Here is a 22,158-nt window from a genome sequence, read left to right as displayed (position 1 = left end):
TCTTTGTATAAGTTACATATTTATTTTAATAAAAAGAAATAAATACTTCTCTTTTCACATTAGATAACTCCCTGGAGACAGAAAAAAACCAAACCCAAAACAACAAAACAACAAAACAACCCCAACTACAGGGGCTTCACTATGGATTTGTTACAAATCAAAAGATGGTAAATGCTTTCTTTCTATGGTCATCACAAATCCAGTTTTAGGAATCAAGTAGATCGTAGATATTCCAGAAACAGAAGAAAACTCTCCTTGAGGAAACAGTAGCTAAGCACGTTGTCCTTGGGAAGATAAGTTCAGCTAACGCAACTGTCACCGCCACCACAGACGAGAGTCCCATTTGTCCGTAACGTGGCCACGTGTGCTGCGAGGTACGAGCATCCATCTCAGTGACAGAGGTTCACAGCATTTGTTCTTAACCGTTCCCTTGGCCGAGGTCACAGCAATCTTTCTGGCTTGCACTTAAGGTGCATTAGCTAACTTCAAAGAGAGTTACTGTCTCCAAAATCAGGGGGGGGGAACCTTAACCGCTACTTCATAGCCTAAAGAGGAAAATTTGTGTGCCTGCTGCCTTTCCAAATAAGATATTAGAAAAAGTAACTAAAATAAGAGTTAGTCACCCCAAGGTGATCACAGTGTTGCTCTAATAGTGCATGTCTCACAGCAGCTGCTGATGGATTATTTCCCACACCATCTTCTTGCGGAAGTAAGGCATGTGATTCTGAAGAGAAAAGAAAAATCCATTAAATACGAAGCCATGGCAGAGAGAAGCAGAACATATGCATAAACACCCAGTTAATTCTTTAATATGAAGTTCCTTTTAAGAACCGTCAACACTTGCCATTTGGGTACAAGACGGGTTTCACCCACCAGCTCCTAAGAGGGTGACATGACAACCCAACAAAACCAGATTTACTTCACTACACAACAGCTTACAAGCACTTGAATAAAAGACCACTGCACTGGAAAATAACCAGTGTCTTAACTGGTCAAAGGGTGAAACCCATTTCTCCAAAAGATACAAAGGCCAGATATCACAAACCCACTGGCTGCAGCATCTTGCCCAAGAGGAATCTCACCGATTCAGCTAGGAAGCAGATACCAGACGTAAGGATGGAGAATATAGCTCTGCCCTGCTGAGGCCACTTTGAAGTTCCGACCCCAGCAACCACGCACCAAAACCGGAGCGGGGTACAAAACCTCAGCCCCTGCCTCAGACACAATTAACAGTTGCTGCGTAACTTCCCCTGGCTCTTGTTATCTCTGCGAAAAAAATCTGGAGCCGTTTATAGCCTTCACTCACCTGTGTAAAGGTTATCGGTTTGTCTCTGGAGATATAGTCTGCGTATTTGCACGTAAAAACCCCGCAGTCGCTTCCATTCAGTTGCTGAGGGATTTCCTAATGAACGCAAAGAAGACGGAGAATTTTTCCTCTATCTTAATAGAAAAGCAATTTGGAAGTAGCACACATTACCCACACCAACAATACACTAACCAGACACTCGTGAACCTACTTGCATAATCCATTTACCACTCGTGCACACGAGGAATACACGCAATTAACCGCACATCATCCCTCCCCTCCGCTTCCTTTACTCGGATGTTACAATCCGACTTCTCGGCAGGCTGATAAGGGATAGCAACCTTCCTCCCTGCAAGGTGTCTTGAGGTTTGCACAGTGTCGTGTTTCTTAAATCGAGTCTTTAGATAGTGCTTTTTACTATTAACTTGTTGAGAAATGTCAGCTCAACCCTTTGCTTTGTCACGTGCCAGGACTTGTGCTCCAAACAAGAATAATTATCCCCAATCCAAAACTGATTTTCGAAGCCTACGTTCTCTGACAACAGCTAAACGGATTCTTAAATTTGCTTGCGAAATGGGGGCAAAGCCAGATTCACCTTAATGTGGCAGACTAATTAAAAAAAGAGAAAGTATTCAGCCAGCAAGGAGAGGCACTGCTTAAAGATTTCATCCCAGCATGGTTTCCTGGTCCGCCTGCAGCCTGAGCTGGTACCGTACGAACACGAGATGCTTATGGCTGTTCTCTAAAGGCTTGGACTTATTAGAACGCGTTAAGACCTTCGTGACAAGGAGTTACAGTTCACATCTCAGATCCAAGTAGTGCTCACATACATGTGACTCCATGCTGTGAAGAGTCCACTCTGAAAAAGTCAGCTCCAGATTTCTTTTTTCCCGGCTTTCTTCTTGCAGGTATTGGCTGTTTAAAACAAAACAAAAATCACTCTTCATCTCTGTAATTTAGGCCAACAAAAAAAAAAAAAAAAAAAAAAGAGCTGCTGAAGGATCACAGGAAGATGAATGGCAGGACAGTAAAGTGTCAGAGGATCCTCACAGCAGCTGATTTAAGGCATTTGGAGGAAAAAGCCAAATCTTAAATTTACACACACAGTGAGAGGCTGCGAGCTAATGGTCAGGAACGAGACCAACTGGTCAAGAACGAGCCCAACAATTCCAACAGAGACTTCCACAAAAGCGTAAGCTCATTGCTTAGTACAGGTCAAAAAAAACCCCAAATCACATGTTATCAGAGGAGGAACAGAAAAACCAAGCAAGGAACCATAATGCCATAATTCCACCATGTGCCTTAATCCCACATACCGGGTGCACCTCCGGAAGAAGAAATACAAAAGCTTTTGGGCTAATACCTCTGGCTGAGGAAGTTCCCAGGCCACCAGTTGCTGGAATAATACTCTTGAGGAAAAAAATTACTTGATGCAGACCTGTTCTTATACCCTTTCCCAGGCATCTGCTGTTAACTGTTCAGGAGAGCACTGGACTAAAACAACACTTGGTTTGTCTCTGTGGGGCTGCTCTCCTGCTCTTGGTCTACAAAGCTGTTGGATTAAGGGTTTTTACTACTTCTGCATCAGTGGCAAAGACACGTAAGGATGGTGGCTTGCACACCGTGAAAAACTGTCCCCATTACATTTGAGATGTATGCCATGCCAGCTGATACACCTGGAAAAGCTTGCTACAAGACATCTGTCTTGAATGAGAATGTCAGAAATATAAATAACACGCAGTAAGGCCATGCGGGTAGCCTGCTGGGGTAAGCTGGAGGGAACTACGGTGGCTTTGTTTAAAACACTGAACAGAATAGAAGAGGTATAGACAAACCGAGAAGGAGCATGTTACATAGTTCACTACAGTAGGAAGGATGAACATTACAAGGTGTGTGGGGGGGGAAGGTCTCAATACAAGAAAAGGATAAAAGAGCTAAGCAATAAAGAGTAAGAGTACGTGTAGCTGACCACAAATAGGAGTGTATATACCCCAGGACACTAACATTACTGAGCTGCAATCTCAAAGTTCTTAAAGAAGGGGGAGTTAAAAAGCTCTTGGAAGACTGTAATCCTTTTACAGTCAGGTTGGTATTTTGAAACTCTTCCCCAAAATTCTTCCCTCTCGTCAATAGCCCCGTTCTACTGATTACTAACAAAGTCAGTACATGTGTGCCACGGGGCCACCACGTATTTGACAGTGACGCTTTGTCTGTGCATATATAGCGGGAAGGTGGCAGAATCCAGGCATCCAAGACCCTGGGTGGAGGGGACGATGTGAGACCAGATAAGTAGTCAATGTCACACAACTCGCAGCAAGCGAATCAAAGATTTCTGTTTTGTTATCTACAAGAAACGCGAAAACTTGCAGTCGTGTTACAGGGACAAAATTCAAAAAGCTTCTCATAATTCACAACATAAAAGCACTGACTGAGCAGTTACTTACAACAGAGTTTCACAAATCTTGTCCCCTTTTTGTCCCATTGAGTCAAAGTATTTGATGGTCTTCTTTCTGACATCTATGACCTGTTAATAAAAGGTGATTGTTAGACAAAGCACAACCTTGCGCTGCACATACAACAAAACCTAAATGACTTTTCTAGCTAGTTTTTTCTCCCCATCCAATTCTAAATAAAAAGCCAGTTTGACTTACCACCAGTGCCCAGTGCACTCTCAAGTGAATGGGCACTAAGATGAGGTCCTGCTTGAAGAGATCCACACCTTTGGTCCATCTTCTTACTGCTATGTAGCCCCCAGAAATTAGTTTGGGATAAAAGAAAGTACTAAAAGCATGGACTGCTGGATACCCTTCCTTCTTATTTCTTTCCATCAGAAGACTCATGTAGAAATTAATGACCTGTACCGTAAAGAGTAAACTTGAGATGTAAAATAAGACACTAGCTTACCAAAAGAAAAATACAGCAACATGTCTTTGCTGGCCACCCTGAAGTACGCAGCCAAGAGAACTCCAGTCTCAGCTGTCAGCTTTGGTTCTGAGAATTTTGCACTTGGTTACTTCTGCAGTTTGATAAAAACACCTGCCACCCACTCCAATAACCTAGACTAACTCCTGGAGGCTGCATAATACAAGTACTAAAGGAACTTCCAGAAACACTAGACCCTTAAGTACCTAAAATAAGAACTGTACAGATATTTCTAGGCTCTGCAGTGGGGGTCATCAAATAACTTTGAAAAGACTTCTGTACACAGTGAAGGGGTATTTTTAAATCCATGCTGAATTAGAATATCACTGTGCTGCAGCTAGTTTTACCTCATCATTTAGCCAGCGAAGGTTCCTTAGCGTGTGGATGTCCCCACGAGTGACCTTTAGTTTGAAGGCACTGCTCATGACCTCATCTGGCTCACCGTTGCCAAGTGCGGCAATGACTTCTCTCTCCATGGCCTGAAACGAACAATGAAATAGGGGAGGACTTGTGAAACAGAGTATTGAGCACGCTAACCTGCGGGCAGCTTTCAACTGAAACAAGGCCTGTAAATTAAGCTCAGGTGACAGAGCAACTGGCTTTGCCAGTTTGTTGGTTTTTTTTTTTTTGCTAATAGCACTTTTTTCTTGGTTGGTTTGTTTCAGCATCCTAACTTTGAACTTTAGAGCCAAGGTTGGCTTCAATTTGTTTTCACAGAGGAAGCTGATATAAACTACATGGACTAGCAAACACACTAAAGCAGCTGAAAAATGAACCGAAGTACAGCAAACACCTTCCCCACGTGATGCTGCAGCCCTCGCAATACCGAGGTTTAAGGCAACCACAGTAGGCATTCTCCATACCAAGGCAGCTAAGTCAGGAGCCTGAAAGAATTTGAAGGCGGAGGACTTCAAAAGGAACTGAAATAACAGCAAAGGGGGAAACTGAGGCAGCTACACTGGAGTCAGGCAATCAGGAGTCCAGGTTGTGCGTGCAATTAGGTGTAATATGGATGTTTCCATCTAAGCCTGCTTAAGGAATGCAAATAAACCACTAGGTCTCTGAACTGCAATAGCATCTCCTTCTTGGTCGAATCTGGGCTAACAAAATAAGAAAACCACCTGGTTTTCCTTGTACTGAGCATCACTCTGCAGACTTTGTAAGCTCTGGATTTGCCCGCCCTTTCCAAGTCAATCGTCAATGGGCAAAAAAGGAGGTGCTCAATTACATCAGCACGACTGCAACTCCGAAGAACAAAAGCAGGCAAAATTCATACAAGTAGGGGAACGTGAACCCCCGCTCCCTGTTGAACAGCGTAACTAAGTTAACTCCTGTGACTGCTGTTACATGCAGTGCAACCATGCCCAGTGCGCATACACGACCTGCGAGATCCTGAGGACGTACACAAGATGCTCAGGTCCCCCCCCAAGCAATGTAACACCGTGGATCAGCAAAAGCTTATTTTTCAGGTTCTGTCACCACGGCAGGACAGGTTAAGAGGCAGAGCCAATACAACTGTATGAATCAGGTTAGCACTGTTCTGGGAGACTGTTGTTAAACCTGGACTAATTTTTGTCCTGGTCGCAGAAGCCCCACAAACCCTTAGGTTAGCACAACTGAAGGAGAGTGTGTAGCACAATAAATCCTTAAAACCAGCTTTATTGCTGACCCTTGCACTGTGAAGTCACAGCCGCAGACACTCGGTAGCACGTTAAATGCAAGTTCTTAAGATTTCAAAAAGCCTTAAGAACCACCTATAACAAATTCCTTGCAGCTGTTTCACAGCCTTCTGTTTTGTCGAGCAGACTGTCAGCTATGGTACCTCTGTGAGTGGAGAAAAGTGTTCTACTGTTTTTTCCGAGCTTGGGAATTTCTTTTCTTCCACAACAAGGGCAGATGATTTTCTGGACAGAACAGGTGCCAGATGTAATTGGAAAAACATATCTTCCGAGATTTCAGCTTCATAGTCTCTCTGTTAGACAAAAGGACATTAAGCTAGCAAGCAAGCACAGATTTGTTTGCTAGGCGATAGTGCAGAAAATCTTGCTCATGTATAACACTGGAAGGGTTTTTGTACACACATCCAACCAGTAAACTCCAAAGTTACTTTTTATTGATGACTGCATTCCAACTGTGCACCCATGTACTGCTGCACTCAAAACTAAACGGAGGCAAGAGAGGCAGAAAGTTAGTTTGGCTTGGACGAGCATTAAGAACCCCAGCAAAGCCTCCACGTGTAGGTATCAAGTTGAGATTGAGATTAATATTTCTGATTTCCATGATTAACATTTTATTTTTGATCTCAATCCTGACCAGAGATGAAAGTCAAAGAGATGTACTTCCCATCTCACAAAAAGACAAGACTAAAAGATACCGCAGTCCAGCTTTGCAGGTCAACTAAGTCTGCGCACTACAGATTTTGAAGCTATACCCAACACGTTAAAGGGGAAGAATAAAAATAGTATAGTGTAGTGTGCTCATAATAGTCCAGAAACAAAATTAATGGCAGCAGGAAACCCTTCGTGATAGCGCTACTCATCAAATAATGCTCCCGCTTTCCCTGGGAAAAACAACCGGGACAAATACACTACTTACTCACCAATATATGTAAGTGAAGAGTGAAAAAATTTCTGATCACAAATAGCTATATTTCCCTAAAAAGTGAAATAATGAGTAACACAAGCTTACCCCTGCAATGGCTTGTTTCACTGGTCTTCCCTGTTCATGAGAGTTTTCTGCTGGTGTGTAGTACCTGTGAGGAGAGGGAGAGAGAAAGAGAGAGAGAAGTGAGCTGTATATCCGTACTGTCCCATGTAATTCTCAAGAATTCACCTTCTGGATAAGAAATGCTTTTTCAAGGCTGATTCTGACTAGAGCCTCAGTTGCACACATCAACATGCGACAACGTTGTCTCAGCTTCCAGCACTGCTCTTTTGTAGCAGCAAGACCGGGACAGAATGAAGAGCTGGGAGCGTTGCAAACTTTCTTCCATCTACATGTGCAAGACTCCTTTTGCTTCTCTTTATCAGTTTCATTATTTGGAAAATAGGGAAGCAACCAGCACTTCCTCTATCAAGTGCTTTGTTCTGGTGATAAATACTGCATGCTAGGTGTTATACTGCAAGGTGTAACATGAACATCTGCAACTATACTTGCATCCAAATATAGTTAGCTTATGGAAACTAAGACCAGCACATTGAATTAAAAATGGGACAGCTACAGGATGTTTACTTGCCTTCTATAGGCTAGTCAAGAGAGTGACTATCCCCATTTGGAGAGGATTATCATTAAAACCACGCAGACTCTGAAGAGCAAACAAATACACAGACATTAAAGTTGTCCATATATATGTCCCTTCTTCAAAAACAAGAATTTGAATTGTCACCAAAGATCCCCTTTTTCAGGAGGGAGACCTACAACAGACTCTCATGGTATCCTACGCTCATTGTGCTTTAAAGGCTTTCAGTCCAGCATGGTAAGAGTAGATATCACAAACCTTGTCAAATGACTTCAGTTAGTAGCTAAATCTACAAAAAAGAGGCAAGAAAATGTTCCTTTTACTTGAACCCACCATACTCTATCAGTTATTTTATATCCTTCTCTCCCCTCGAGCTTAGGGGAACCAGTGACAATTTAAGCACAGGAACAGCGCTGCACAGCTAAATATAGCGCTAGTGTTTAAAGCGGGGAGAAGAATAGGGACAGAATTAGCTAAAAAAAGAGGACTGCCACAACTGAATCTCTCTCGGCTCCCACCTACGCTTTCTCCTCTCATTTAAGGGCAGGTCACTGCAGAAAGATGCATGCATCAGACTGCCATACAAAATCTCTCCCTGTAGCTGCACTTACTGCAACCAAAAACCTGTTTCCCTCAACAACACAAAACCATCTGAACTCATAGTGCTGCCACCTCAGACAGCCAATACAGATGAGCCCACTGGCCTCTCAAACAGGCAGACAACCCGACTGCATGCTTCCTTTTTGGTCTCGTATTCAAACCCAAGGCATCCTGTAAGTCACAAAAACTGCCTTAGTCCCACAAGCTCTCTAAACCTTATGCTTAGGATCCTAGTTTCAAAGTGAAAGAAATGTCAGCTCACTAACGGTTTGGCAGAAAGACACTCACAAGCAAAAATGGATTCTGCAAATCCAAGGACAATTTGGTACGGCCACCACTCTCACCCTCACTGGCCTTCTTCCCACAGCAAAGGGCCCAGAAAACACCACACCAGCACAACCCTGCTTGTCACACAGCACGGCTCTAGCATGGGAGCTGTATTTGAGATGCAACTGGCTTGCGAGCAATTCCAGAGCCACAAGCTAGCTACTCCTCTTCCACAGCACTGAGACGATAAATATGATCTGTCTTCTTCTGGACACTACTGGAGGCTGGAAGAGACATGCACACAGAGCCAAAAGAAGCAAGAACCGTGATTAAAAGAGACTCTACCTGATCATATCACTTCTCTGAGACCACTGTGGGCTGCAAACATCTGCACATTTGATACCTGCACAGAAAAGCAGAAAACAAGAAGTCAGCTTTCAATTACCATCAGATGTATGTAGCGCTCGCTTTCTGGGTGATAAATACAAAAAAAACTTTTAATGACGACTGTATGGTTAGGAAGTTTGAACTCTGGCAAACAGTCTGAACTTTGAATATCATGTGCGAGTGTATAAGAGCTGAAGCAGGGCATTTATTAAGTTTTAAATCCTAGATTGCACACTTGACTAAACAAGTGATTTTTACAAAACCAGATGCTCCTCCAGGCTCAGAAGAATAGCTTGTCATTTTCCACAACAAAACAAGCTTTCCCCAAATTCTAGCACCTGCTCAGAAATAATTTCAAAACACATGTGATGGCATAATAAAGTCACAGGTATGTAAAAAGAAGTATTGATGAAAAATCATTTAAGTAATGAACAGGGAAAAAAAAAAGCCTGGGACAATATTAAATGTATATCCATGAACATATGGTATTGTAACACACTGCTGGTACAAAAGAAAATAGCTTGTCAGCAAACCAGTTTAACTAGCCCACTCTGCAGAAGACAACTAAGGTCACCTTCAGTAGTTATGTATCTTCAACTTGCTAAAGATGATCTACAAAAGAAGCTGACTCGGTATCAACAGTGGTACTGTGCAGCTAGCTTACTTGGTTTCGGAGCTCTGCTATCAATAGTCATGTATAGCATTAAAAAGGGATGAGAGAGTAACACATAACCGCAACTCTGAGTTAAGTAACGGGCGTGTAAGGGTGCGCAGTAAGGTATCACCCTCCCTAGTACAAACAGCCGGATACGGCGACGTTCTCCTGTATAGTGCTGAGTTACGTCTGCAGCTACGAACATCACTGGTACAGTAATGTCTCTCAAGTACAATTTTAAACAAAGTTTTTCATTTCAACAAAAAGCTTACAAAGCCATTTTAGCCAATAACTAGCTATGGTTTGGGGGAGGTGTTCCCCCCCTTTCCCCCCCCCCCTTTCTTTCCAGAGACAGCTCATTGCATTCTAAGAGCTGACATAAGAGCTATACTAGCATAAACATGCTGGCTGATTTAGATTTCCTTATAAATAGACACAGATTAGTGATACACTAGCACTGACAAATCTTTTTAGCATAATCTATACCTTCGAGACTTAAGGAAATACCCTACTTTGATTTGAAGTCTACCTACAAAGTGGAACATATATGAATCATGGGGATACTCACTGGTCCTTAGTGTCATATACGGATAGACATCTCCTCCATATTTTTGTTCTTCCAGGTGACTCACAGTCATCACTGGTTCCTTGGAGTAGGCTTGAACACTTTGGTGCAGCAAAAAACATCAGAGAAGAATCACAATTGTTATAGGTCTGGTATTTGTTAACAGTACATACCAATTCACTAGAAAGGATACAGTTTATTCGTACACAACTGTCTACATCCGAGTTGGAAGCCATAGTTAAAGCAATAGAAATAGATAAAGTAAAATTAGGCTGTTTAATCCCTTAATAGAAACATTCTGTCTCCTGCACTGGTTTCGTGACAAAATGCAAAGGGCATTTCCATGAGGACACCGTTTACATTCAGAAGCTTGGCTACTTTCAACTCGGGCATACTGAAGATATAGGAGTCAAATTTTCTGTCTCTTCAGAATTTCAAAAGAGACTAATCAATCATGAAATTTGATTCCTTTACCTTTTCGCCAGCAAATCAGTGGCTTTTTTGGTTTTTCCTTAAAAAGAAAGAAATATTCTTTGCACATCCTACAAATATCTGGATTAACCCAAGGAGGCCGCTTTATTTTATGGGACAAGACAGCATTCATTACAACCATCCTTGCCCAATTCTTTTCAATCTATTTATTAAAGATTATGCTGACACTGAGAATGCAATGTCCACAAATCCTGGGACATTTTACTTCAGCCCTGCTCTACTCTGACCTCAGGGACTACATGCTCATAAGCAGTTGGAGCACATTAGACACATTTCACAGGAACACTCTCCAGTTTAGCTTCATCTGAAAGGAATCTGTTTCACATGCTCCAGGTTTGCTCTGAGATACGAGCCAAACCACAGTAATCAATGACTGGGAGATTAGATGCCGAAAGCAGACCCACCCTAAAATGCTATTGCCAGTGCACCTAAAATTACATGACATACTGTTTTCCGTATCATTTTCATGCACCAGAATGTTTAAACATGATATGCTGAAGTCGTGTGTTCACACGTTTTCTAGCTGTGAACCACCGAGCGGAGATTGGGATTTTTCTAAGCCTTGGTAACAACCCATGTTTCACAGCATTTAAGGGAAACTGCAAGAAAGCATGGCATTTTCTACTGTCTTTACTGTGTAGAAAGGCATGCTGGACCTTCAGCACCATCTCAGCATCAGTATTTTACAAGAATCAGGCCCCTTTTCCACAGCTTTGAAGTGTAATTATTCCACTAAGATAATGGCTTCTATTGTTTTTGTGTTTTTTACTTGTGTCGTTGACTTTGTGCAATCTCTTGACACAGTTATAAGATATCAAATATACTCATCACTGCTAATATACGAATCAGAATTACACACAAGTTCCCCTTTGCAGGTTGCTTTAGGAACTGGAATTCTACACACGAGTGGGATTTTGTCAACTTAGTGTACTGCAAAGAGAAAACTTCCTATAATTAGTGCGAGAAGGACTGGGGGAGGTGGAAAGGACAGAGAAAATTCTGGCATCCCTTGTGTTTACCTTAAGTTTCACATTCTCAGATAAAACAGGATTCCTGACCAAGGAAAAACTCATCATTTGCAAACAAGAGGAAGATAAATTCTTTTTAACGGTGCTACAGAATAACCAGTGCTGTGGATTTTTATACTAGAAGTTACACTGCCAGCACTAGAACTAGATACTACCTTTCTTAACACAGAGACAAGAAAGGAGTATCAGAAAGAGAAACACATCCGTATCAACAAAGGAATCTTCACTTTTAGAATATACATTCAGAGAATATTCATGCTTCATTGCAGGGAGCTGAAGGGGCGCGTCGGTCTTCTAAAAATTAGTTTGCCCCAACACCTGCCCTGGAACACTGTCCAGAACCCCGACAGTAGGAAAGATTAATTCCCCTCCACTTCCATGCACAACAGCTACAAAGTTACCACCAAAAAGTTAATGGTTATTTTTCCTATAATTACTTGCGGAAGCTTGTCGGTTGTGGATTAGGGCAGCTTCTAGGATATTTTCCCTTTACCAGTTGCAAGAGCTGTTTGTATTTCTCCTTTTCTCCTCGCTGAACATCCTAGCAGAATGGAGGGAAAAACCCAAACAGATTAGAAGCACTGCATATGAAGCGAATGTTTGTAATCTGGATATAGTGCAGACTGCACAGGCTGTTCTCAAAATACTGGCACGCTATTCAAGTTTACTGTAGCAGGAATTCCCACACCTTCATTTTGTGTTAGCCCTGCTCTAGGAACTTGTGTCCCACTATAAGCCTCAAAATTCCTTCTACAACCGTTTCCTCAAATGGGGGCCTCTTCTCTTCAGCTATGGCCTGCACCTCTTGCATAATGATTCAGGCTAATATGCATTCCTGTCAATATACATAATGATTGGGTGCTATGAGTCCCCAGGGTATCTTAATCATGCTCCACAGCATGCCATGGCCTGCTTCTCCAGTACTTCGGTGTAAGTCTTCTCCCACGTAAGCTAGGTTTATCAGGAATTTTCCAATAGTTGCTTCAGATATTGGAAGGAAAGGACAGGGAAAGACCTGTCAGATAGTCCTGTGAGGAAGGATTATCAGCAACTGAGTGGTTTTTTTGCCTACGTTATCCTTTTGAAGTTGCTATGTAAAGATCACAGTTGAGCTAGGTTAAGGACAAAATAGTGAAACAACTCTGCAACAAATATACATTTAGTGACAAGGCAGTACAGCTCCACTTACAAGTGAAACTGGCGAGAGGGTCCTCCCCCAGTACACCATTTCCATGAAAATGGTTCAAAATTCAGTCTTTTGGCAACAAAGTACTGCTCTGTTCCAAGACTTGATGCATGTAAAGGCAAATAAAACGGTACATGCTGATTTTCCAGAAGCATTCCTTGAACTTCGTTAACTACACCCACTGTGCTGTTACAAACTGCCACTTCAGCATTTACATAGTTTTGTTATAACTGCTAAGTTGTTTCATTTCAAACGACACCTTTCTCACCCAGCGTACCTCTTCAGCAGTACAGAAAAGCCTCCCCATTTTGCTGACTTCTGAAGTCGTGGATTCTGGCAGAGTGCGCTCCTTAATGGGCGGCCTCAGCATTAAGATGCCGTCTGGAGCAGGTTTGATGTGGTGTTTGCCATTCCTGCTTGTGCTAAAAACATCAACGGCAAAAGAAATAATATCAAGATAACATTCAAATATGCACCTCCTGATTCAAGCTCCACCACCAACTATTTTGTAAAGCACGTACGCTGACGATAATGGAGACAGACATGAGACGCTTACGACTTTCAGATGAAGACCTGCTGTCTTCAACTGGCTAATGGGAAAGTAGAGAGAAATAAAAGTGAAAAATCAGAACAACTGCCTTCAACATACACTGACTGTTGTTTGATCTGCACGTCACAACTGCACTCAGAGGCACATGTTATGTCCATGGCAGTCCGAGCCCTGAGTCAATACAGAAGACTAAAGAACCACGCAGGTGTGTTATTCATACCATCCAACCCTCAGCTCTTCTAAAAGCTAGCGCACTGGCACCAAAGCGTAGCTGCTGCTTTCCTCACGGAATCATTCTGCCAGAGGCCTCTGGAGATCATCTGGTCCAAACCCCTGCTCAAGCAGGGGCAACACAGCAGGTTGCCTAGGACCATGTCCGGTTGGGTTTTCAAACATCTCCACGGACAGAGACTCCACCACCTCTCTAGGCAACCTGTGCCAGTATCTGACCACCCTCAGAGTAAAAAAAGTGTTTCCTGATGTTCAGATGGAATTTTCTGGTTTTCAATTTGCGCCCGTTGCCTCTTGTCCGGTCAGTGGGCACCACTGAGAAGAGGCTGGCTCTCTCCTCTTCATTCCCTCCCTTCAGATGTTTATACACATTGATGAGATCCCCCTGAGCCTTCTCCCCTCCAGCCTGAACAGTCCCAGCTCTCTCAGCCTCTCCTCGTATGAAAGATGCTTCACTCCCTTAATCATCTTCGTGGCTCTTCGCTGGACTCGCTCCACTAAGTCCACATCTTCCTTGTGCAGGGGAGCCCAGCACTGGACGCAGCACTCCAAAGGTGGCCTGACTAGAAAGGAAGGATGATCTCCCTCAACCAGCTGGCAATACCGTTCCTAACGCAGCCCAGGATGCTGTCGGCCTTTGCCACGAGGATGTATCACTGGTTCGTGGTCAGCTTGTTGTCCATCAGGACCTCCTCCTCTGCAGAGCTGCTTTCCACTTGGTCAGCCCCCAGCACGTACTGCTGCACGGAGTTGTTCCTCCCCAGATGCAGGGCTTTGTGTTTCTGCTTGTTGAACTTCATGAACTCTCTGCCCAGTTCTTCAGCCTGTCCAGGTCCCTCTGGATGGCAGCACACCCATCGGGTGCATCAGCCGCTCCTCTCAGTTTTGTATCACCTGTCAACTTGCCGAGGGTGCACTCTGTCCCATCGTCCGGGTCATTAATGAAGACGTTAAACAGCGTTGGCCCCGGTACTGATCCCTGGGGTACGCCACTAGCGACTGGCCTCCAACTGGCCTTTGTAACTTTGTCACCACGGTACGTCCACGCTGTGGTACGCACACGACTACCAATCCAATTTTGGGACTGGAAGGCAAACAGTAGCATCAAATCACGTCATGACCCATTCCCCCCTCCTTCCAGCTATTTCTGACTCTGAGGTAAGTGTACAAACAGTGCCTCAGCATCCCCTAAACAATAATTCAGAACAAATGCAACATAAAGGCTAGTTCTTTTATCAAATCAGGAACTATTTTGTGCCAAACATCATGGAGGTTTTTTTGAGAGCAGGTTGTTGGGGTTTTTTTGGTTTGTTTTTTTAAAATAACAACTTATTTTTTCCTGTCTAATTAACTATTTAGGACCTTTTCACAAGCATTCCTGGTCTCAGCCTCTTCTCAAGTTCAACACTTCCTCCTGCCTCAGACCTTTAATCTTTATCTGATCTCCTGTGTCTATGAAGTTATCTGGATTTAAAGAAAAAGTTTAACGTTGGTTGGAGGGGGAAATAAAAAACCCAAACCCAAACAGCTGGAGACCTGCCTTAGTATAGCAGCCTGGAGGAGTTCCAGAATACCTTGGAAAAATATTGCTATGTGGACACAAATACAAATGTTAGGCAACACAGAGGAAGTTCAAGCATGAAAGTGACAGACAGCAAACTGTTCAGAGAAGAAGTCAAAGAAAACAGAAGGATTTTTACCTCAGACATGGAATTGTCTTATGAGAAACGGATAGTGTTTCCTTATTCAAGCAAGTATTGGTTCCACAAGGCATTTGACCTACGAGAGAAGAGCATAAGCCATCAGTAACTATAAAAGGATACTGTAAACTCATAAAACTCTTCAGTTAAGAGCTTCATCAAAGATAAATTATTTTCATTTTCTCTCTTACATCATAATATTATTTGTATTATGTTACTTTAGGATATTTTCAGATTTTCATATTGGCAACTACAGAAAGTTGTGCACACAAGGTATTGCCAGCCTAAACCTGAAGTAAAAAAGGGTTAACAGGATCTAATACCTAAAATTAGTGTTTAAAACAATTTACTTCTGGCAAGCTAACAGTGGACATATCAGCACTGATGGACTGCATCCAAGGCAGCTCTTGTACTGAGATGACAAGATAAACGCCTGGCCCCAATCCAGAAGCAATACCAGGATGCAGGGAAGAAACAGAGTTCACACTCAAGTATTCCTAGATGCTACCTAGATATTGTGCCTGCAATAATCCGTACATAAGCCTAGGGGCAGAGTCGCACAGCACACAAGGTAGGGCGAAAAAGAAACGAGTTAATAACTTGATGTCAGCCTTACCAATTTGTAGCATCTCTATTCCTAGCGCAGGACTTGTTGGTCTTTTAGATGAAGGGTCAGAAGAAGTGGACTGAGTCTTAAAAACAAAAAAAGTACCAAAGTGAGTATAACCTGAATGTGAATCCAAGCAAACAAACTTCCTGAAATTTAATCAGCTCTGTTATGACTTGGGGACCATGATTTGCTCGTTCAGATTGCAGCAGAATGCAAGTCTTTGCAGGATCTCTCATAAGTACACTTTATTTTTTTAATACAGGCTCTCATACGTGCAGCGATTAAAACAATAAAAGCTTATCACTGAGTTCTCCTCAGTCAGCTCCTAAACATTCCAAAGTGTGACAGTTTAGTCCTTGAAAAACATATTTCGTACAAATAAGAGTTAATGACTCTCTCAGGAATGAATAATAGAGCATCACAGTTTCTTATTCCTCTTATCCTGTGGGGCAGTAAGAAAAATAACACTACACCTTTGAACCAACCTAGGGAGTCAAGCAGTTCATGACTCTTTTTTACAGAGCCAAAGTCCTACAGGAATCCTCTCCTGGACTGGTGGATAATGAACCTAGCAGAAAGAGGTTTATCCAGAGGAAGTACGCAGTTTTTCCTGTACTGTAATGTATTTTGACTACTTAACACCAAGCTTGAGAAAGAGAGTAACAGTTTACAAACACACTAAAACTATAAACTTGAACAATTGTGAAGTATCTGGAAAACAACAAACATTTAGCTCCTTCCTCAGCTGCAAGTGCTAGAGCAGAGTACGCAAACTTGAGTGAGGCAAACGCAGCACACAAGAGCTGCCTGCTATAAATGGAAAAGAACCACCTACTGCTGTACAGGCTCAGAGCAGGCCCAACTTCAAGATGCATTAGGGAGAGCCGCTTCCTCTTTCATCTTGCACAAGTTCTACCTACTTTCAAAATCCTTGCTAACCTCTTCTGCAGACTCTGTGATTGGAGCGGCATGGCTGACCGAAGCCTTCCGGCATTCACGTGGTGCCTTGGCCGGCAACTTCACCACAGCAGAAACTTCTTCAACTTTCTCTTTACGCTCAGAGATGGCGTAATCTAAAAAACAAAGACAGGCCATATAAGAACATGATTTCAAAGGGGATTAGGATTTCTATTTGCATTAAAGCCTATCTCCTTAATCCCACCTAAAGCAGTGTAACTCATTTCAAGTTACACATCCTTCTGCCAACAGCAGTTGGTGGCGATTTTTGTATTAGTTGGCTCACCGAGCAGTCCTTCAGAGCCGGAGCTCAAAGACTAACCCGTGAGTCTGCCAGCCAGATCTGCAAAAACACCCTGCTTTTGGGAACATTCCCTGTTTCTGGAGCAGCAGCACAGGGTGCAATTTATCCTCCTCAGGCCCTCCACGTGTGCACGTACTCTTGCAGTTTGTTATGTGTCACTCTTGTCTAGTTGAGAGAAGCTGTTTGCTGAGGTCTAGAAACCAAAGCTACCCAAGCCTGTTCTTTTCAGTATTAAAGAAGCAGAGACATGCAACCCCTCAGACAGTATTTCCAAACATCAACAAGCCAGGGCTGTCTAATAAGGGGCTGTGTTAGAGATTAAATCATATTAGACAACAGCGTTTGTTTGAAGATAACAGAATGACATTTTAGCAGACGAGGGCATAGATGGTACCACGTTCTTAGAAGCAGATTGGCCTACTTACTAAGACATGGGAATTGTTCCTACCAAGAGTTGGTCATGTTGCTAAAAGGAGGAGGGATAGGGGAGCAAGACATCAATTTGACGTATTTTTCAATCGGTTTATGCTCTTAAGCCTGAAAAGCACACTAACAGTTCAGCAGCCCCTACCATTAAATAAGGGGCAGCATCGTTTGCCAAGCAGTAACTAGGAAGCTCTACATCTCCCCATAGAACTTGTGCTAGGAAATGTTGTACAGCCTAAAGAGCAGCATTTCTCCCTCTTTATCGGTAAAGATGGAAAAGGGGAAATGTCTGTCTCAAATCACGACCAATGCAGCTGGCATCCAGAGGCACCAATACGGCTGCAGGCAGCTGCATCATTTTACCCTTGAACACTTTGCGGAGGGAGTATCAGAGAAAGCCTCAGGGAAGAGAGCACTTCTCTGCCCCGCTGTTCTCTGCTGCATCTCCCTCCTTCTTTACTCATCCTTCCTCTATCTTTTCAAAATGCACATTCCAAAATTTTCAAATTCAGACTAAACTGACTCTTCTGTTTTCAATTCAGCTTTCCCCCCCCACCCCAAACCCACTAGCTCACACAATTTTTCTCTGCCTGCCATCAGTTTAAAGTTACTTCTTCACATCCCAGACTCTAAGTGATTTCTCCTAAGACGTACACGTATTTTGAACTGACAGAGGTACATTGCGAATACAGATAGGAGGGAGCACACAGCTTTGATTTAAAATACTCTCTCTGCTGACATGCATGGGTTCACCGCCAGAGAGACCTGGGATATCTCCTGCTGGCAGTAAAAGTATCGTGCCCTGCCACAGTCAACACAGGCCCTATGATACACCCTCAAGCCACTGGCTACACGGATGGCCACAAAGAAAGAATGGCTTGAAAAGCCAGTTTCAGTAACAACGCTGAAGTACAACAGCCAGAGTTTTCTAAGGTACATGAAACCTAAGAAAAATCAGGCATATTAAATACTTCTGTAACATGCAATACCTGATTTTTGCTTTTTTGGTTGAGCCTGGTCAGGATCTTCCACAGGTGGCCGAACGCTGAGGAAAGAACATACAGAACAGTGTTTTGCAAGCACAGGTAAGCTTCTAACAGGCTGTCTTCCCTTCACAGGGCCCAAACTTCCAAAGTTAGTTTTCCTATCCCGAAGGTCTCCCCCTCCAAGTGCCCCTAGGATCATCTCAGACACACCCCCCCCAACTGCCACTGCTGAGCGTCTCTCATCAACACCCCCCACCTCTCCCAGTCAAATTAGCTCACAGAGAGCTAATTATCCCACTAAAGCATATTAGGCCTCTTTTTCTCGTTCTGTTAACGCTTCCTGATGTTTTACGTTTGTTCCTATCACCAAAAAATTGCTTAAGTTAATATGTAAAGTCTTCCTCTTTCCTCAAGGAAAGAAGTATACCAGAGATTACTACGCTATCTAAGTTCGTAAGTCACTACACCCGAGTTGCAAAGAAAAGCCTAAGTAGGACAGGAAATAAAAGGTGAGAAAGCAACTCGTGCATACACCCACTTAAATAACTTACTGCTAAATCAGTGCTCGTGAACTAGTTTTTGAAATAATTCTTAGCTGCACCCTTTCTTACGAAGTGTTAAGTCCAAGTATTATATCAGTTGATAAAATGATAAAGCCTAGTAAAAATTTTTACTTTGGGAACAGAGCACAAAGGTTGGTTGTTTGTTGGTTTTTTTTTTTTTTCCCCTATTTGCCTCCAAAAATGCCATGACAGACGGCAAGGATTCTTTGAAGAATTCTTTGGTCTTTCTTACACAAAATAGTTTCTTTTAAACTGTTATGCCCCCAAGCCCTGCTGGTATCATCACTTCTGGACTATCTTCCGTCTGTATTAGGAGCACAAAAAGCAGCTGATATCCTTAAGCGCACCTTTCATACAATATAAAGAATATTTGCTATTACTATGCTATTAAAGTCAGGCAGGAAATATTGCGGGGTAGCTGTTAAATGCAAATCTCTTCCTATAAAACCACATTCTTACTCAGCATATTTGATATTTCAGAAGGTAAAACCGAAGAAGGTGAAAATATTTGTATCCTCCTGCTCAATTTTTAGCAAGAGCTAACTCATTCTGAGCTGCTCTTCAGTGAAAACTTTCCAGCATCAGTCTTCTGCAGGGATAAAGCACAATTCAACCTCCTCCAGGCTACGTTCTGAGATAAGCACAGTTTAAATACCTGACTGCGGTTACAATAACTGTTTTGGAACAGAAGTGCCTCTTTCTCCAGCTTTAGCAGAGCACCCAACACCTGTGAGAGTGTTGTTTTGTCCTTTTTTACTTTACCAACCCCTTGGAGGTTTAGAATTAGCTTGATCGCAAGAAAAGATGAATTCTCTCTCGGTAATTCAGAAATAAACTGGGAAATCTTTGATGTTCTGAAGTAGGCACGGCCAGGGAACACGGATGGGCAAAAGGCAAAGAAAAAACAAATCTATGCTCAGCTACCTCTGTCTCCAACGGGAATACACAACCCCGTGAGAAGATTAAACTGTGTCATTGCAACTGGGGTTTTGCCAAGGGCCTGGGAGAAACAGGTAGAGTGCACAGGGTGTTGAATAATATTTGAAACACGCTGAAAAAATGGGCCAGAAAATAAAAGCAATTGGAGACGGCTCTCCACGTAAAGATGAGTTCATGTCCTTCTCTACGCTCTAGAGGAGACAGCACCTATTTATGCCCAGCATTTTACTTGCCTCCTTAGCAACTACAGGAAAAAAATAAGGTATTAGAAAAACTCTATAACTCCACATACACCCGTATAAACTCAGGCCCTCTTCTTTTCAAAAACTCCTCCCCCACCACTGTTGAGGACAGTTCATTACGATTTATAATTTAAATTTGTAAAAAATTCAAGTTTTCATAGGTTAACACCCCCCCCCCCCAAAATCGCACACTGCGCTTCAGTGGTGCGGTACAAGAGCAGCTAATGCTTATCTACTTTCCCCACCAGTTTCACCACCCATGCCCCAAATTTTTCATCTTTCTACCACGGGAAAACCCCAAGTGGCAGAAATAACAGCCACCCTGTGGTTCAGATTTCCTTGAAGAGACTCACACAAGGGGAGCTGGGAACATCTTTGCCATTTTACAGCACATCTCAGCTAGCCCTGTTTGAAAACTTATTTTCAGCAGGACAGCTTCTAACGCAGTTGCGCTTGTATTTCATCCTAATTGCTTCGCCTGTCACTCCCAGTGATCTCTTCACAAAACTGGGTCTCCTGGTCAGACCACGACACGACAGCCTGTAGCGTCTACAAAGGCACGTTCTTCAGCTCGGGATTGTGCTCTGCACAGCAGCTGTGACCAACTACTTGTGCAGCAACTGGCTCTTTCCAGAAGACGTTCACTTTTCCCATTCACTCTGGAACGTGAGACGCTAAGCAGAGCCTCCCGGAGCAACAGTTTCTCCCAGAGGGAGCAACCATACTCCTCAAAACATGGCATGTAATCCATACGTTCCCTCTCTTCAGAGGCACAGAAGCGACAGGCACGTAGATGGCTTAGCCATCCGTCACTGGGAGCTCCGGGGCACCAGCAATGGTTAATGCCTGGGAAGGCATCCCCCCGTCTTCCACTCCACATACATACCACATCCCCACGCCATGACTTTCCTCCATCCAATATACCCCTATATGTATATATACTGTTCTCTGCTCCGTCAACACATGTGCTCCAAGTCTCCACCCCTCTTCTTCTTTTCAAGCCCCCCGCTGTGCAGAGGGAAAGCCAACGAGGGGGTGGGTTTGCCAACGGGCTTATCGGGAACATCTGGGACCCGCCATCATCTCAGCATCACACGTGAACAACCGTGACCGTGGGCACAGGGGGACCCGACAGCAGCGTGAGCCACGGCCAGCCACACGGGCCGACAGCCGGGCCAGAAGGAGGGGCGCAGGCTGCTCTGCTTCACCCGCTCCCGTGCCAGGGTGGGAAAGGGCGGTGGATGGCCCGGATCCCATGGGAGCCCATCACGAGCCCTACCGCCCTGGAAGGCGGGGGGTTCTGGGCGGGCAGAGGGGCCGAGCCCAGCCCAGGGGCGGGCAGCCGCAGCGAGGGGAACCCCAGAGCAAGACACCGCACCGCACCCGAGCTCACGATGCAACAGAGCGACTAACGCCGCTCCCGCCCTCGGCTCAAACCCCTCAGGGCCGAGGAGAGCCGGCCGAAGCGCCGGGCTCCCGCTCCCGGCGAGCGGGCCCTGAGGGTCCCGCAGGCCCCACCCCGGGATGCCGCGGGGGCCGGTGATGGGGCGAGGCCCTCGGGCGGCCGTGAGGCGGCGGGGCGGCTCGCTGACCTGGGGGGCGGCCTCTTGCGCGGCGGCGGGGCCGGGGGCGGCGCGGGGCGGCGGGCAGCGGTGAGGAGGGCGCCGAGGGCCCCCAGCAGCCATTGGTACATAGGCCCCGGCCGCCCGGGGCGGAAGTGCGCCCATCCCGCGCGACGCCCGCCCCGCCGCGCGCGCGCGCAGGGCCTCCTTCCCATTGGCTGCCGTCGCTGTCAGCCTGGGCACCGCCAACCGCCCCTAACGGGGGGAGGGGAATGCGCATGCGCGTTGCCACCCTTCCGTTGCCTGAGGGTGGCGTTAACGGGCCCGCCCTGCCCGCGTCTTCCCCGCCGGGCCTGCCCTGCCCCGTCCCGTCCCGCCCAGCCCTCGGTGCCCTCCCGTATCTGAGCCAGGGGCCTTCCCACTCAGAAAGCCCCCGAAGCCG

The 22,158-nt window shown here is 44.5% G+C and overlaps 1 protein-coding gene across 1 annotated transcript; it reads right to left on the bottom strand.

The window, feature by feature from the left end:
• SENP2 (SUMO specific peptidase 2) lies at window positions 1-21,847 on the bottom strand. The gene is made up of 17 exons (XM_050902522.1): window positions 21,747-21,847; window positions 18,414-18,469; window positions 16,677-16,810; window positions 15,744-15,819; window positions 15,128-15,206; window positions 12,924-13,068; window positions 11,898-12,001; window positions 9,944-10,041; window positions 8,679-8,736; window positions 6,917-6,980; window positions 6,051-6,200; window positions 4,576-4,707; window positions 3,958-4,161; window positions 3,751-3,830; window positions 2,137-2,221; window positions 1,307-1,402; window positions 1-724 (listed from the first exon to the last, which is right to left on the bottom strand). Exons 1-17 carry the CDS (start codon window positions 21,845-21,847, stop codon window positions 662-664), a joined length of 1,725 nt encoding a protein of 574 aa, XP_050758479.1. The 3' UTR covers window positions 1-661.
• Window positions 21,848-22,158: the final 311 nt, after the last annotated feature.

The sequence above is a fragment of the Gymnogyps californianus genome, chromosome 10 (assembly GCF_018139145.2).
Source record: "Gymnogyps californianus isolate 813 chromosome 10, ASM1813914v2, whole genome shotgun sequence".
In the NCBI taxonomy this organism is placed as follows: domain Eukaryota; kingdom Metazoa; phylum Chordata; class Aves; order Accipitriformes; family Cathartidae; genus Gymnogyps; species Gymnogyps californianus.
This window is presented reverse-complemented; position numbering and strand designations above follow the sequence as displayed.

What these genes read in the sequence shown, in the direction of transcription:
- SENP2 (XM_050902522.1), bottom strand. Translation starts at nt 21,847, where the DNA reads ATGTACCAATGGCTGCTGGGGGCCCTCGGCGCCCTCCTCACCGCTGCC. An exon ending in CGCAAGAGGCCGCCCCCCAG is followed by an intron (nt 18,470 to 21,746) that starts GTCAGCGAGCCG and finishes TTCTTTCCTCAG; the next exon opens with CGTTCGGCCACCTGTGGAAG. An exon ending in TTCGCTGGCTAAATGATGAG is followed by an intron (nt 4,162 to 4,575) that starts GTAAAACTAGCT and finishes TTTACGGTACAG; the next exon opens with GTCATTAATTTCTACATGAG.